The sequence below is a fragment of the Ranitomeya variabilis genome, chromosome 5 (genome assembly GCF_051348905.1).
Source record: "Ranitomeya variabilis isolate aRanVar5 chromosome 5, aRanVar5.hap1, whole genome shotgun sequence".
NCBI lineage: Eukaryota > Metazoa > Chordata > Amphibia > Anura > Dendrobatidae > Ranitomeya > Ranitomeya variabilis.
In genome coordinates this window covers 445,395,840-445,413,459 of record NC_135236.1, presented here as the reverse complement: position 1 = coordinate 445,413,459, position 17,620 = coordinate 445,395,840, and the positions used below count along the sequence as shown (strand labels likewise).

The 17,620-nt window shown below is 43.1% G+C and overlaps 1 protein-coding gene across 1 annotated transcript; it reads right to left on the bottom strand.

Annotated features, from left to right (window-relative positions):
• Positions 1 to 1,221: 1,221 nt before the first annotated feature.
• On the bottom strand, positions 1,222 to 4,964 carry AMIGO2 (adhesion molecule with Ig like domain 2). Its single transcript, XM_077265386.1, has 2 exons — positions 4,675 to 4,964; positions 1,222 to 4,430 (listed from the first exon to the last, which is right to left on the bottom strand). The coding sequence occupies exon 2, from the start codon at positions 4,309 to 4,311 to the stop codon at positions 2,749 to 2,751; it is 1,563 nt and encodes a 520-aa protein (XP_077121501.1). The 5' UTR covers positions 4,312 to 4,430; positions 4,675 to 4,964; the 3' UTR covers positions 1,222 to 2,748.
• Positions 4,965 to 17,620: the final 12,656 nt, after the last annotated feature.

Here is a 17,620-nt window from a genome sequence, read left to right as displayed (position 1 = left end):
CCAGCAGCGGGACTCTCTCTGCGGGTGCAGGTTAAGAATGCTATTATCCTGCAGATTAACCCCATATCCTGCAGATTAACCCCATATCTGCAGGATAACAGTGTTTTTTTTAACATGACAGGTTACATTTACATATTTTAGACCATTTGGTAGCCATTTTCCTGAAAGTGGTAAACTCTTTTAAATTTTTCCACTGCTTTAGACCTCAAGAAATGTTATAAGTATCCCCTTCTCTGTACTCTTTTATTGGGATGTTATTAACCCATTTAATGCCCTAAATCACAATGGATGTAACCATTACCCCCCTTCATTGCCATAGAGTACCAGGGATAGTGTTTGTTGCTGGAGGGGTATGCTGGGGCCCATATATTGTGTTTGCACAGGTTCACAGGAACAATATTGGTGCAAGACTCTGCCACAAGATGCCATATCATGTGAATACACCTACAAAGATTAATTTATGCTACACATTCTGGATGCATAATTACATTAATGATTTTACCAACTAGACAAAAATCTATTTGGGATCTGGGATAGTAATGATAGCACTCACCGTCTGCTTTAAAAACATGACAGTGTTTGCAGCATAATATTATCCTTTTGCTTGTTCCTTCTTGGTGTCTTGATCTGCTGGTATACTGTATTTTGCTTAAAAGAGGTATACACCATGTAGAGTTAACCTAAATGCTGCTGTTACCTGAGCTGTCCGAGTGGCGCACATGGAGCATAATAACAATGTAAAGATCACTGCTGATGTCCTGTAACCTCATTAACAAGAAACAGAACAGCTGAATATTGAAATATGAAAGCAATAAAATGTTGTAATGCAGATAATAGCCGTTTTATAATACGATTAACCGATGACAAGAAGATCACGGTTTTATTTTTCCAGTAAGGACAAAGGAAAATGGTATTAGGAATATTAACCCTTTTTCATCAACATAATAAAGTCTAAAGTGTTAAGAACAGTATAGTAATGTACTGTACTTCCGGTCATAGCAGGTACCTTGTAAAGGATTATATGTATTTACAGCAGCAATCAAGAAGAAAGCGGAAATTTGCGCTGTTATTTTAGTAAAGCCAAGGGCAGAATGCAAATGTTATGGCCAGAAAGTATGGAAAAATGTATGGCGTCCTCAGTTCTAAGGAAATGTTTAGTATTGCAAACTATGCATTAATAATACATGTTGAAAAAAATATTTAATAAGCACAATGTTAAATAAATTCAGGCAATATTTTATTTTCTAGCATGTTATTATGCTAAACAGAAATAATGACATTTCTTTTGCACCCCACTTTGACATTGACATCTTTTTTATGATGATGTTGCCTCAAACATACATAAACCTACCAATTTTTGTCAAAGAACAATACAAGATATAAACATACAAAGTCCTTCAAAGTGAAAAATACACATATGGTATATGAAGGCAAAGTACACGTAATCTTATAATGAGGGGGTACGCTATATTTTATCTAATAAATGCCTTCTCAATAGGACAACATGATGACCCAACATCATTAAGTTAGCTTTATGGCTATTACATTGCTGCTAGTACAGTATATCATTAAAAATGAGTAAAGCTATCCAATAGTTGATATATATATATATATATTTATTTGTATATATCCAAGGCAGATACTAACCATCTACCAAACACTAAACTCTACCTAAGATGTTACACTGGTATCAAATGTAGATACCCTACCTAAATAGTTATCCCACAATCTTCTTAACTAAATGAAATGAAGATTTACAAGCAATTTACTTGCTTCCAGATATTTGGTTAATCTGTAATAAGTAGTGCAAAAAAATAGCTGTGCGCAATAAAAGATGTTACAATAAGAAATATATTCCAGTACGTCTGTAAACAATATTATGTAATAAAGCCAACATCAATTGCAAATTCATTCGTCATGGTCTAAATATCAGCTTTGCCCGATTAAGGGGATATATCAGTCTACTCGAGAATATTAACTCTTGTAAGCGAACATCTGCAGTAGTAATCATAGACACAAGACAAGAAGTCCTATTTGGATGATGTTCTGCCTGGGCTAACATTTAGCTTAAGATAATCACTTTGCACAGCAAAGGCTTTATATTTTTTTGTAATTAATTCCTTCTATACCTAAAATAGAAAAAATAAAAATGATTATAAAATTATCCTTAGGAAATAATTTTACATAAAACACACTGGATACTTAAGCTCTGCCCATATTCTGTATATCAGTAAATAAATTAGTTTTGTCATAGTACGTGAGGAAAGTTGGGTTCGTGTAGAAAATAGTGGAGTAGTCCTTATATTTCCACTAAATAAGCAACAATAGGAATGAAATTCCCGAAAAATGACTGCATACCACTACATGTTGCTACATTAAACCCTACACCCATGTTCCTTCCATCTGTTCTACTACAATCTAAGACTTAATTCAGTTGATAGGTCCAGGTAACATCTCCAATTGCAATTCTCTCAAATGCAATTGTAAGCCCACAACAAATTCCAGAGCTGAATAATACAAACTGGTCTTCCTAAAACAGAAGAATCACTGGTTAAAAAAGACAGGTAGGTATAGATAAAAACTTATTAAATTCCTGACTCAAACAAATTTTCTGTATGTGCTTGTAACCAGTGAAATATAGAACTGTACATTCATTTTCCTTATTAGATATTAGCTTTACAAAGGCATCTGTACGTTGCAAGTCAGCTAGGAGTCACTGTAAAATCTGCAGACTGTAAGTAAAATGATTCAAGCAAATTGTTTCACTGGTGCGATAAAAGGAGCCTCTGAGAAGACAGAGTTGACGGAGTCTGAGTCAGACTTTGGTCGGCTATTCTTTAAGATGCTTTCTGCCGTCAGATTCTCATTGGGTATTAGTCGGACTTTCCCATTTTGGCCTTGCTCGGTTTCTTTGACTGGTTCCAGGAACACCACCCGTTTTCCTGTGCTGGATTTTCTTTCTCCTTGGGGTTCATGTGATGGCGTGGCACTTAAGATGGAGGAGTGAGCACTGTTTGGGGTCTGTTTTTTTCTATTTTTCTTAGATTTACACCAGCATCTACAAGGGGTGAGATAAAGGTAGAGAAGAACTAAAATGATACTGACTACACATGCAGCAAGTGTAGTGAAGGCCGTGTTAAATGCCTCATGCGAATGAGACTTGTGACTTGTAAAGTTGCCCACTGTTATCCTAATATCTATGGTTTCGTTAATCAGTTTGTTCATAGCCGTGCAGGAATAAACACCCGAATCTGCAATTTGTGTCTCTTCAATTTCTAAACTTCCATTGAAAAAGACACGAAAATGGTCCATCTTTTGCTCCGGTTCGAGCGTAATGTCCTCTGGACTTCTCCAAATAAATTGGGTATCTTTATCTATGATTTTGCTGTCACAATGTACCACCAGCCGTTCTCCAATCTGAACCTCATATAACAGGCCGAACGCATGAAATGACTCGTTCACAGCACTTTCGGAACAGTTGAGGAAGTTCTCTTGAATAAGAAACAATTTTTTAGATTCCAATGGTGAATTGCAGGTGTAATAACTTTTGAAATCCACAACTGGAGAAAAGTGTCTACGATACCAAAAGTTTACCATTGTATTCAAATGGCAGTCACATAAAAACGGATTCTCATGAAGGTAGATTCCACTAAGCTGCCTTGCTGAAATTAAACTTAAGTCCTGAACAGGCACTGATTGCAAGTTATTATGAGAAACGTCCAATAACACAAGTTCTGACAGTTTATTTCTGCCAACATACAAGTCCAGTGGGAAATGTGCCAGGGCATTGTAACTCAAATACAATTTCTGAAGATTATGGAGTCCTCCAAATGCCCCAGAATCAATGTTGCTTAACTGATTGTTGAACAGAAGGAGTTCTTCTAGCATTTTAAGTTCTTGGAAAACCGGATTGCTCAGGGTTCGTAGATTATTTGATGATAAATCAAGATGTCTTACATTTCTTAATGTGGAGAAACTTCCACCAGAAATGCTACTTATGGTGTTATGATTTAATATTAAAGTGTGCAATTTATCAAACATGACCGGGAACCAGTCTGGGTCCAGGAACCCTATTTTATTGTAGCTTAGATCTAGTTTTCTGATAAACTTGAAGATTGTCCTGGGCACCATAGATAAGTTCTTATTAGTGCAGCTTACTATATCACTGGCACAAATGCAGGCTGGAGGACACACCCCAGGAGCACCACCAACAAAGCTGATGATGAGAAGCAGAAACACATAGGCAATGCTTTTCCTTTTTGTGTGGACGTTTCCAAGCTCCATTGACAAAGATGAATCAAAGAAAGGCATTATGGATCTTTCTCAGCCTCTGCTTTCCTACTCCCACAAATCATGTATTAAGTCTTGGAGGGATCTTAAGAGAACATGATACGTCAATTCTAAATCTTGTAGCAGTATTCACACTGGCACTGAAAATTAAACAAACTGTATTTAGTGTAGGAAACTAAGGCAGCTCCACAAAAATGACATTAATCATTCCAAATAAAATAAAATGTCCGCAATGTTCTATTTCAAATTGATAAATATTCTGAAAGTTCAAAAGACATAGCAAGCGGCGAAACAGATGCACATGATTTGCATCTCCTTCGAGAAATCAGGAATTTATGGATGAAGCTAATACATAATATAAAGGGAGATGTAAAATATTATTACCTGCTATTTTGCAGCATTCACTAGCTGATTTCTGCACCAGTGCATCGGAGTCCTGGTCTGTGACCATTCCTTTTTGTCTTCATTGTTTGCTATTGTGAAGGTTGACAGCAAAGAAGTTTTCAAGAAAGCGGAAGGGAAACAGGTTGTGTGCTGTGTGCGACATTATCCCAACTGGTGAAGGCTGCTCGCATCCAAGACACAAGCGTATATGAGAGCTGAGCCTGCCCAGCCTCTGTTCACCTGTGCCTGTGATTGGCTGCAGTCAGCATGGAGAAATATACAAAGCTGGCTGAAGAGGGCACAGACAGCACAGATGCTGCTGCCTATGTCTACGAGCACTGCTACCCATCCCCCTCCCACCACCTATGTTGTTGTGTGTATCCCACTCTCTTTCATTCTCATCCTTTAGTATGTTTGCAATCATGAATAAATTCCTTTTCAGAGTTGCCCTAGGGATGTATTGTTCAGACTTCAATCCTGCCAAGCGTGAAGAGCTTTGCTGCGATAATTTAAAGGGGATAGGCATTCCCATTATCACTATCTTCTAGCTCCCCTTACACCTATCCTCCGAAAAGGTGAAAACATATCAAATATTAAGAAAAACAACAGTGCGTGCCATGAAGATGCCGTGGGGCCACATATCTCTTCGCCATGTCACTTACTGACCAATTTCTACAGCTACTGTAAATCTGTGACTACATAGCAACAGCACATTCCAGATCCATTACCCTGGAGAGGAACAGCACACGGCTAATTGCACAGCAAAATACCATTTTCTTTCCAACTCTGTACAACACAGGGACTATGTGCATGAGAGGTAAGATACTCACTGAGCAACCTAGCAACCAGGAGAAGTGTCTATTTACTGACAGAGTTCATATGTGACCAATATCAGCCTGTAAGTGGCGCTATACACAAATGATATACCAGGATGGAATACAGAATCAGCTAGCACCATTTTTCATTCACTGAGCAACAGGTGAACTGGATTTAAAAAGGATATATCTGCTTGTGTTACGTGTTGCATGTTTCAGACTGCAAAGGAACATACTGGTTTGACCAGGGGAATAAGAAAGAAACAGAGTTTTAACAAAAAGTAATCAATAATAATAATAATAATAATTTTATTTATATAGCGCCAACATATTCCACAGCGCTTTACAAATTATAGAGGGGACTTGTACAGACAATAGACATTACAGCATAACAGAAATCACAGTTCAAAACAGATACCAGGAGAAATGAGGGCCCTGCTCGCAAGCTTACAAACTATGAGGAAAAGGGGAGACACGAGAGGTGGATGGTAACAATTGCTTTAGTTATTCGGACCAGCCATAGTGTAAGGCTCGGGTGTTCATGTAAAGCTGCATGAACCAGTTAACTGCCTAAGTATGTAGCAGTACAGACACAGAGGGCTATTAACTGTATACAGTGTATGAGAACATGATACGAGGAACCTGATTATGGTTTAAGTTTTTTTTTTTTTGAATGGGCCACACAGGGATAGTTAGGTTAATGCGTTGAGGCGGTAGGCCAATCTGAACAAATGCGTTTTTAGGGCACGCTTACAACTGTGGGGATTAATCGTATTAACCTGGGTAGTGCATTCCAAAGAATCGGCGCAACACGTGTAAAGTCTTGGAGACGGGAGTGGGAGCTTCTGATTATTGAGGATGCTAACCTGAGGTCATTAGCGGAGCGGAGGGCACGCGTAGGGTGGTAGACTGAGACCAGAGAGGAGATGTAGGGTGGTGCTGAGCCATGGAGTGCTTTGTGGATGAGGGTAGTAGTTTTGTACTGGATTCTGGAGTGGATGGGTAGCCAGTGTAATGACTGGCACAAGGTAGAGGCATCGGTGTAACGGTTGGTGAGGAATATGATCCTGGCAGCAGCATTCAGGACAGATTGGAGCAGGGAGCGTTTTGGTAAGAGGGAGGCCGATTAGTAGAGAGTTACAATAGTCCAGACGAGAATGAATAAGTGAAACAGTAGGAGTTTTGTCAGAGTCGAAAGTAAGAAAAGTGCACATTTTTGAAATGTTTTTGAGATGCAGATAAGAAGAGCGAGCTAGTGATCGGATGTGGGGGGTGAATGAAAGCTCGGAATCAAGTATGACCCCAAGGCAGCGGGCATGTTGCTTTGGAGTAATGGTGGAACCGCACACGGAGATGGCAATGTCAGGCAAAGGTACGTTAATAGAGGGAGAAAACACAAGGAGTTCAGTTTTTGACAGGTTCAGTTTCAGATAGAGGGAGGACATGATGTTAGTGACAGCGGTAAGACAATCACTGGTGTTTTCTAAAAAGGTCGGCGTGATATCAGGAGAAGAAGTGTTTAATTGGGTGTTGTCAGCATAGAGATGGTACTGGAAACCAAATCTACTGATTGTTTGTCCAATAGGGGCAGTATACAAAGAGAAGAGGAGGGGGCCTAGGACTGATCCTTGAGGAACCCCTACAGTAAGGGGAAGGAGAGAGGAGGAGGAACCAGCAAAAAATACAGTGAAGGATTGGTCAGAGACATAGGAGAACCAGGAGAGAACGGTGTCCTTGAGGCCGATGGAGCGGAGCATAGTGAGGAGGAGCTGATGATCCACAGTGTCAAATACTGTGGAGAGATCCAAGAGAATTAGCATGGAGTAATGACCATTAGATTTAGCTGTTAGTAGGTCATTAGGGACTTTAGTGAGGGCAGTTTCAGTAGAGTGTAAAGAGCGGAAACCAGATTGAAGAGGGTCGAGAAGAGAGTTATCTGAGAGATAGCGGGTAAGATGGGAGTGGACCAGGCATTCAAGGAGTTTAGAGATGAAGGGAGGATTAGAGACAGGTCTATAATTAGCGGCACAGTTTTGATCAAGGGATTTTTTTTAAGTAATGGATGTATGATGGCATGCTTAAATGAGGAGGGAAAAATACCGGAAGTGAGAGAAAGTTTGAATAGTGATGAGCAAACGTGCTCGGATAACATCTTATTTATCCCCTTAACGACCGCCGATACGCCTTTTCATGGCGACAATTAAGGGTACTTAAACCACGTTAACTAATGGCACTGTGGTTTAAGTGTATCTGCCGGGGGTAGCTGAGACCCCAGTGTAATAATTATAGGGGATAACTCAGGAGACTCTTTGCATGGAACAAGACAACTACAGGACACAGTTTTATAAGTGGTAAAGTCTATATTATCACACGGTGATTCAAACAGGTGCAGAGAGAAACTCAAGTCCACAATACTTGGTGCAAATAATAAATGCAGTTTATCTATAGAAAACTTCAGCGCAAAATGCAATCAAGCAGAAAGTCTATGAAGCACAGTTATTCTTGAGGATACTTGACACGAATAAATCCTTGTCTTAGTCCAGACACAGATAGATATGCTTATAGGCAGTTCAAATCATATCTTAGCTCAACCAGGGAGGCCTGGTTAATAGTCTCAGGTTAATGCAAAGCAGCAGCAGCTTACATGTCCAGCAAATGCAGGTGGAAGTAAACATGAGCAGCAGATGAAGGAGGATTACTGGAAACTTGTGTATGCAGCAGGAACTCAGAGCAGAGTAGCAGGATCACCAAACAGGTTCACAGGAGCAGGTGTATAGCCAGAGAGTAATCAGAGATCAGGAGCTGGATGCAAGGCAGAATACTCTAGCACAGACTGAAGGCTGGGGTGGAATTTTATAGCAGGAAGACACAGTGCACATGAGACCAAAGACGCCATCTTGGAAAAGGGCAGTAATGCACAAAAGGTAAAAAATGTTCAGAGTCCTGACATTACTCCCTTCTTAGAAGCGGCCTCAGGATGATCCTGGACCTGGTTTCTCAGGGAATCTCTGATGAAAACGAGAAATCTTCTGTTGGCATTGATGTTTTCCACAGGTTCCCAAGAGTCTTCCTCAGGGGGATATCCCTGCCATCTTATCAGATATTGGAGCTGATTCCTGCAAATCCTGGAATCAATAATTTCCTCCACCACAAATTGTTCTTGTCCATCAATCACCACAGGCTGCGGAGGTGGCACAACACGTCCCTGGAAGGTATTAGGAGATACAGGCTTTAGTAAAGATACATGAAAAACTGGGTGTACCTTCATTGTCCTAGGCAGCTTCAGCCGGCAGGCCACAGAGCTCACAATACCGTTGATCTTGAAAGGGGCAATGAATTTCTGTCCAAGTTTTTGTGAAGGAACGTTTAACTTCAGATTCTTAGTTGCTAACCACACGAATCTCCTACCTTGAACATGGGTGCAGGTTTATGGAATCTATCAGCTGATCTCTTATAACGTTCTTGAGCTGTGGTCAGGGATTCCTTCAGAACCTCCAGATTTTGTCTCATCGCAGTCAGCCTTTCCTCCACTGCCGGAACCGGAGAATTAATTGGAGACCTAGGTAAAATACACGGATGATAACCCAGATTGGCAAAGAAAGGTGTAAATTTAGTGGAGGCGCTCTGAGTAGTGTTAAGCATTCCGATACCGCAAGTATCGGGTATCGGCCGATACTTGCGGTATCGGAATTCCGATACCGAGATCCGATACTTTTGTGGTATCGGGAATCGGTATCGGATCCATATTACTGTGTAAAATAAAGAATTAAAATAAAAAATATTGATATACTCACCTCTCCGGAGGCCCCTGGACATCACCACTGGTAACCGGCAGCCTTCTTTGCTTAAAATGAGCGCGTTTAGGGCCTTCCATGACGTCACGGCTTCTGATTGGTCGTGTGCCGCTCATGTGACCGCCACGCGACCAATCACAAGCCGTGACGTCATTCTCAGGCCCTAAACTCCTCATTCTAGGAATTTAGGACCTGAGAATGACGTCGCGGCTTGTGATTGGTCGCGTGGCGGTCACATGAGCGGCACGTGACTAATCAGAAGCCGTGACGTCATGGAAGGCCCTAAACGCGCTCATTTTAAGCAAAGAAGGCTGCCGGTTACCAGCGGTGATGTCCAGGGGCCTCCGGAGAGGTGAGTATATCAATATTTTTTATTTTAATTCTTTATTTTACACAGTAATATGGATCCCAGGGCCTGAAGGAGAGTTTCCTCTCCTTCAGACCCTGGGAACCATCAGGATACCTTCCGATACTTGGTGTCCCATTGACTTGTATTGGTATCGGGTATCGGTATCGGCGATATCCGATACTTTTCGGGTATCGGCCGATACTATCCGATACCGATACTTTCAAGTATCGGACGGTATCGCTCAACACTAGCTCTGAGAATTATTATATGAAAATTTGGCTAACGGCAACAACTCCAACCAATCATCCTGGAGATGGCTGACATAGAATCTTAGATATTGTTCCAGCGTCTGGTTGGTACGCTTAGTCTGACCATTTGTCTGGGGATGGTAAGCAGAAGAGAGACAGACATTAATATTGAGTGCAGAGCAAAACCCCTTCCAGAATCTGGAAGTGAACTGTACTCCACATTCAGAGATGATCTCATCCGGAACCCCGTGCAACCAAAAGACATTCTGTATAACCAAGTTCACTGTATCTTTAGCTGAGGGGAGGCCGGTGCACGGAACAAAATGAGCAGCTTTAGTCAGGTGATCAACTACCACCATGATTGCATTCATGCCCCCTGATGTAGTCAGCTCCACAATAAAGTCCATTGATATAGACCCCCAAGGGCGGGACGGAACAGGTAATGGTTGTAAAAGACCCATAGGTGCCACATGAGGAGTCTTGTAACGGGCACATACCTCGCAAGAGAGAACATAGTCCTTGGTATCCTTCAGGCAACTTGGCCACCAGAAGAATCTGCTCAGGAACTCTTGTGTCTTCTGTACCCCCCTGTGACCAGCCAAATTGGAGTCATGTACCAACTTGAGGATCTGCAGACGGACGACCTCCGGGACGTAGATACGTCGATCTCTGAACCACATGCCACCCTTAAAGACAAGATTAATATCCACAGGTGGGTTGGCCATAAATACATCACCTTCATAGGCCTCCCTGCACTCCTTCCACAAGTCCTGATCATGGATAACTCCGGTGAAATTGGCATCAGATAGAATGGTCTTGGACGGGGCTCCAGGTACGGAATCCGCAGCATGGATTCGGGATAAAGCATCAGCCTTCCCATTATGAGAACCTGGACGGTACGAGATAACAAAGTTAAATTGATTTAAAAATAAGTTCCAACGAGCCTGATGAGGAGAAAGACATCTAGCGGATCTAAGGAACTCTAGATTGCGATGGTCAGTTAGCACTATGATCTGTTGTGCAGCTCCTTGCAGATGATGCCTCCATTCCTTGAAAGCCGCAATAATAGCCAGCAATTCCTTGTCTCCCACGTCGTAATTCTTCTCTGCTGAGGTTAGTCTATGGGAAAAGAAAGCACAAGGATGTAGCAGACCGTTCTCTCCAGTTCTTTGGGAGAGAATAGCCCCCAAAGCATTATCAGAAGCGTCCACCTCCACAATGAAAGGAAGTATTGGATCTGGGCGTATCAACAACGGTGCTGATGTGAAACAGATCTTTAGCCGATCAAAAGCTTCTTGAGCCTGTGATGACCACTTAAAGGGATTTTCCTTCTTTGTCAAGGAAGTAATGGGACGGACAATATCAGAAAAATTTCGAATGAAGCGTCTGTAGAAATTTGCAAAACCAATAAAATGTTGGACCTCCTTATCGTTCTTGGGTCCCGGCCAGTCAAGGATAGCCTGAATCTTACCAGATTCCATGTTCAGCCCCTGGGGAGAGATGATATAACCTAAGAACTGTATCTCAGAACGATGGAACTCGCATTTCTCTGGCTTAATATACAGATGGTTCTCTTTCAGACGTCTTAAGTTTTGACATGTTCTTCATGTACCTGTAGAGAGTCAGAAAAGATTAGTATATCGTCCAAATAGATCACCACAAACTGGTCCAACAAATCTCTGAAAATGTAATTAGCAAGGTGTTGAAATGTTGCAGGGGCGTTACAAAGCCCGAAGGGCATCACAAGAGATTCAAAGTGTCCATACCGGCATCTGAATGCTGTCTTCCACTCATCCCCTGGACGAATACGCACCAAATTATAAGCCCCGCGAAGATCCAGTTTAGAGAACATCTTAGCATGGCGGACTCTTTCCAGTAATTCGGGAATCAGAGGCAAAGGGTAACGGTTTCGTACGGTTACCTTATTGAGTTCCCGATAGTCAACACAGGGTCTCAGGGTCCCATCCTTCTTCTTTACAAAAAAGTTAGGTGCCCCTGCTGGTTAGGAAGAAGGACGTATGTGTTACGGTTTCAGAGGCAAGAACGAGAGTGGACCCTCTGGACCGTGGAAGAGACCTACCTGTTGTGAAATTGGATTTTGGGCTCCCCCGGTGGCCACTGGTGGAATTGAACTGGTGTGCATCATCCTCTCTGTTCACCTGTTTCCATCAGGATGTGGGAGTCGCTATTTAGCCTTGCTCCTCTGTCACTTCCATGCCGGTCAACATTGTAATCAGAAGCCTTTCTGTGCATGTTCCTGCTGCTAGACAACTCCCAGCTAAGTTGGACTTAGTCCTTGTTTGTTTTTGCATTTTGTTCCAGTTCACAGCTGTAGTTTCGTTTCTGTGTCTGGAAAGCTCTTGTGATCTGAAATTGCCACTCTGATGTTATGAGTTAATACTAGAGTCTTAAAGTAATTTCAGGATGGTATTTTGATAGGGTTTTCAGCTGACCATGAAAGTGCCCTTTCTGTCTTCCTGCTATCTAGTAAGCGGACCTCAATTTTGCTAAACCTATTTTCATACTACGTTTGTCATTTCATCTAAAATCACCGCCAATATTTGTGGGGGCCTCTGTCTGCCTTTCGGGGAAATTTCTCTAGAGGTGAGCCAGGACTATATTTTCCTCTGCCAGGATTAGTTAGTCCTCCGGCCGGCGCTGGGCGTCTAGGGATAAAACGCAGGCTACGCTACCCGGCTACTGTTAGTTGTGCGGCAGGTTTAGTTCATGGTCAGTTTAGTTTCCATCCTTCCAAGAGCTAGTTCGTATGTTTGCTGGGCTATGTTCTCTTGCCATTGAGAACCATAACAGTTTGACCGGCCGGAAAGGGTTAAATTAATTGACAGAGAAAGGAGAGAAAAGAGAAGTCTGCTGAAGATTTTTTTTTTTTTTTTTTTTTTTTTTTCTCTCAGTTCTGAGTGTGCTTGTAATTGAATCTCTTGCAAGTCTGCCTATATTGCAGCCTTTCTCTCTCTCTCTCCTTCTAATCCTGGAATGGCTCTGTGTTCACCTGTTTAAAATGGATATTCAGAGTTTAGCTGCAGGTTTGAATAATCTCACCACGAAAGTTCAAAACTTACAAGATTTTGTTGTTCATGTTCCTATATCTGAACCTAGAATTCCTTTGCCTGAATTTTTCTCGGGGAATAGATCTTGCTTTCAAAATTTCAAAAATAATTGCAAGTTGTTTTTGTCCCTGAAATCTCGCTCTGCTGGAGATCCTGCTCAGCAGGTCAGGATTGTGATTTCTTTGCTCCGGGGCGACCCTCAGGATTGGGCTTTTGCATTGGCTCCAGGGGATCCTGCGTTGCTCAATGTGGATGCGTTTTTTCTGGCCTTGGGGTTGCTTTATGAGGAACCTCAGTTAGAACTTCAGGCGGAAAAGGCCTTGATGTCCCTATCTCAGGGGCAAGACGAAGCTGAAATATACTGCCAGAAATTCCGTAAATGGGCTGTGCTTACTCAGTGGAATGAGTGCGCCCTGGCGGCGAATTTCAGAGAGGGTCTCTCTGATGCCATTAAGGATGTTATGGTGGGGTTCCCTGTGCCTGCGGGTCTGAATGAGTCCATGACAATGGCTATCCAGATCGATAGGCGTCTGCGGGAGCGCAAACCTGTGCACCATTTGGCGGTGTCTACTGAGAAGACGCCAGAGAATATGCAATGTGATAGAATTCTGTCCAGAAGTGAACGGCAGAATTTTAGACGAAAAAATGGGTTGTGCTTCTATTGCGGTGATTCAACTCATGTTATATCAGCATGCTCTAAGCGTACTAAGAAGCTTGATAAGTCTGTTTCAATTGGCACTTTACAGTCTAAGTTTATTCTATCTGTGACCCTGATTTGTTCTTTATCATCTATTACCGCGGATGCCTATGTCGACTCTGGCGCCGCTTTGAGTCTTATGGATTGGTCCTTTGCCAAACGCTGTGGGTATGATTTGGAGCCTCTTGAAACTCCTATACCCCTGAAGGGGATTGACTCCACCCCATTGGCTAGCAATAAACCACAATACTGGACACAAGTAACTATGCGGATTAATCCGGATCACCAGGAGATTATTCGCTTTCTTGTGCTGTATAACCTACATGATGTGTTGGTGCTTGGATTGCCATGGCTGCAATCTCATAACCCAGTCCTTGACTGGAAAGCTATGTCTGTGTTAAGCTGGGGATGTAAGGGGACGCATGGGGACGTACCTGTGGTTTCCATTTCATCATCTATTCCCTCTGAGATTCCTGAATTCTTGACTGAATATCGTGACGTTTTTGAAGAACCTAAGCTTGGTTCATTACCTCCGCACCGGGAGTGCGATTGTGCCATAGATTTGATTCCGGGTAGTAAATACCCTAAGGGTCGTTTATTTAATCTGTCTGTGCCTGAACATGCTGCTATGCGAGAATATATAAAGGAGTCCTTGGAAAAGGGACATATTCGTCCTTCGTCATCTCCCTTAGGAGCCGGTTTTTTCTTTGTGGCTAAGAAAGATGGCTCTTTGAGGCCGTGCATTGATTATCGGCTTTTGAATAAAATCACGGTTAAATATCAATATCCGTTGCCACTGCTGACTGATTTGTTTGCTCGCATAAAGGGGGCCAAGTGGTTCTCTAAGATAGATCTTCGTGGGGCGTATAATTTGGTGCGAATTAAGCAGGGGGATGAGTGGAAAACCGCATTTAATACGCCCGAGGGCCACTTTGAGTATTTGGTGATGCCTTTTGGTCTTTCAAATGCCCCTTCAGTCTTTCAGTCCTTTATGCATGACATTTTCCGTGATTATTTGGATAAATTTATGATTGTGTATCTGGATGATATTTTGATTTTTTCGGATGACTGGGACTCTCATGTCCAGCAGGTCAGGAGGGTTTTTCAGGTTTTGCGGTCTAATTCCTTGTGTGTGAAGGGTTCTAAGTGCGTTTTTGGGGTTCAAAAGATTTCCTTTTTGGGATATATTTTTTCCCCCTCTTCCATCGAGATGGATCCTGTCAAGGTTCAGGCTATTTGTGATTGGACGCAACCCTCTTCTCTTAAGAGTCTTCAGAAATTTTTGGGCTTTGCTAACTTTTATCGTCGATTTATTGCTGGTTTTTCTAATGTTGTTAAACCATTGACTGATTTGACTAAGAAGGGTGCTGATGTTGCTGATTGGTCCCCTGCTGCTGTGGAGGCCTTTCGGGAGCTTAAGCGCCGCTTTTCTTCCGCCCCTGTGTTGCGTCAGCCTGATGTTGCTCTTCCTTTTCAGGTTGAGGTCGACGCTTCTGAAATCGGAGCTGGGGCGGTTTTGTCGCAGAGAAGTTCCGATTGCTCCGTGATGAGACCTTGTGCTTTTTTCTCGCGTAAATTTTCGCCCGCCGAGCGGAATTATGATGTTGGGAATCGGGAGCTTTTGGCCATGAAGTGGGCTTTTGAGGAGTGGCGTCATTGGCTTGAGGGGGCTAGACATCAGGTGGTGGTATTGACTGACCACAAAAATCTAATTTATCTTGAGTCCGCCAGACGCCTGAATCCTAGACAGGCGCGCTGGTCGTTGTTTTTCTCTCGGTTTAATTTTGTGGTGTCCTACCTGCCGGGTTCTAAGAATGTTAAGGCGGATGCCCTTTCTAGGAGTTTTGAGCCTGACTCCCCTGGTAATTCTGAACCTACAGGTATCCTTAAGGATGGAGTGATATTGTCTGCCGTTTCTCCAGACCTGCGGCGGGCCTTGCAGGAGTTTCAGGCGGATAGACCTGATCGTTGCCTACCTGGTAGACTGTTTGTTCCTGATGATTGGACCAGTAAAGTCATTTCTGAGGTTCATTCTTCTGCGTTGGCAGGTCATCCTGGAATCTTTGGTACCAGGGATTTGGTGGCAAGGTCCTTCTGGTGGCCTTCCCTGTCTCGAGATGTGCGAGGCTTCGTGCAGTCTTGTGACGTTTGTGCTCGGGCCAAGCCTTGTTGTTCTCGGGCTAGTGGATTGTTGTTGCCCTTGCCTATCCCGAAGAGGCCCTGGACGCACATCTCGATGGATTTTATTTCGGATCTTCCTGTTTCTCAGAAGATGTCTGTCATCTGGGTGGTGTGTGATCGTTTCTCTAAGATGGTCCATTTGGTTCCCCTGCCTAAGTTGCCTTCTTCTTCCGAGTTGGTTCCTCTGTTTTTTCAAAATGTGGTCCATTTGCATGGTATTCCGGAGAATATCGTTTCTGACAGAGGTACCCAATTCGTGTCTAGATTTTGGCGAGCATTCTGTGCTAGGATGGGCATAGATTTGTCTTTCTCGTCTGCTTTCCATCCTCAGACTAATGGCCAGACCGAGCGGACGAATCAGACCTTGGAGACATATTTGAGGTGTTTTGTGTCTGCAGATCAGGATGATTGGGTTGCTTTTTTGCCTTAAGCGGAGTTTGCCCTCAATAATCGGGCCAGTTCTGCCACCTTGGTGTCTCCCTTTTTCTGTAATTCGGGGTTTCATCCTCGATTTTCTTCTGGTCAGGTGGAATCTTCGGATTGTCCTGGAGTGGATGCTGTGGTGGAGAGGTTGCATCAGATTTGGGGGCAGGTAGTGGACAATTTGAAGTTGTCCCAGGAGAAGACTTAGCTTTTTGCCAACCGCCGGCGTCGGGTTGGTCCTCGGCTTTGTGTTGGGGACTTGGTGTGGTTGTCTTCTCGTTTTGTCCCTATGAGGGTTTCTTCTCCCAAGTTTAAGCCTCAGTTCATCGGCCCGTACAAGATATTGGAGATTCTTAACCCTGTGTCCTTCCGTTTGGACCTCCCTGCATCTTTTTCTATTCATAATGTTTTTCATCGGTCATTATTGCGCAGGTATGAGGTACCGGTTGTGCCTTCCGTTGAGCCTCCTGCTCCGGTGTTGGTTGAGGGCGAGTTGGAGTACGTTGTGGAAAAAATCTTGGACTCCCATGTTTCCAGACGGAAACTCCAGTATCTGGTCAAATGGAAGGGATACGGTCAGGAGGATAATTCTTGGGTGACTGCCTCTGATGTTCATGCCTCCGATTTGGTCCGTGCCTTTCATAGGGCTCATCCTGATCGCCCTGGTGGTTCTGGTGAGGGTTCAGTGCCCCCTCCTTGAGGGGGGGGTACTGTTGTGAAATTGGATTTTGGGCTCCCCCGGTGGCCACTGGTGGAATTGAACTGGTGTGCATCATCCTCTCTGTTCACCTGTTTCCATCAGGATGTGGGAGTCGCTATTTAGCCTTGCTCCTCTGTCACTTCCATGCCGGTCAACATTGTAATCAGAAGCCTTTCTGTGCATGTTCCTGCTGCTAGACAACTCCCAGCTAAGTTGGACTTAGTCCTTGTTTGTTTTTGCATTTTGTTCCAGTTCACAGCTGTAGTTTCGTTTCTGTGTCTGGAAAGCTCTTGTGATCTGAAATTGCCACTCTGATGTTATGAGTTAATACTAGAGTCTTAAAGTAATTTCAGGATGGTATTTTGATAGGGTTTTCAGCTGACCATGAAAGTGCCCTTTCTGTCTTCCTGCTATCTAGTAAGCGGACCTCAATTTTGCTAAACCTATTTTCATACTACGTTTGTCATTTCATCTAAAATCACCGCCAATATTTGTGGGGGCCTCTGTCTGCCTTTCGGGGAAATTTCTCTAGAGGTGAGCCAGGACTATATTTTCCTCTGCCAGGATTAGTTAGTCCTCCGGCCGGCGCTGGGCGTCTAGGGATAAAACGCAGGCTACGCTACCCGGCTACTGTTAGTTGTGCGGCAGGTTTAGTTCATGGTCAGTTTAGT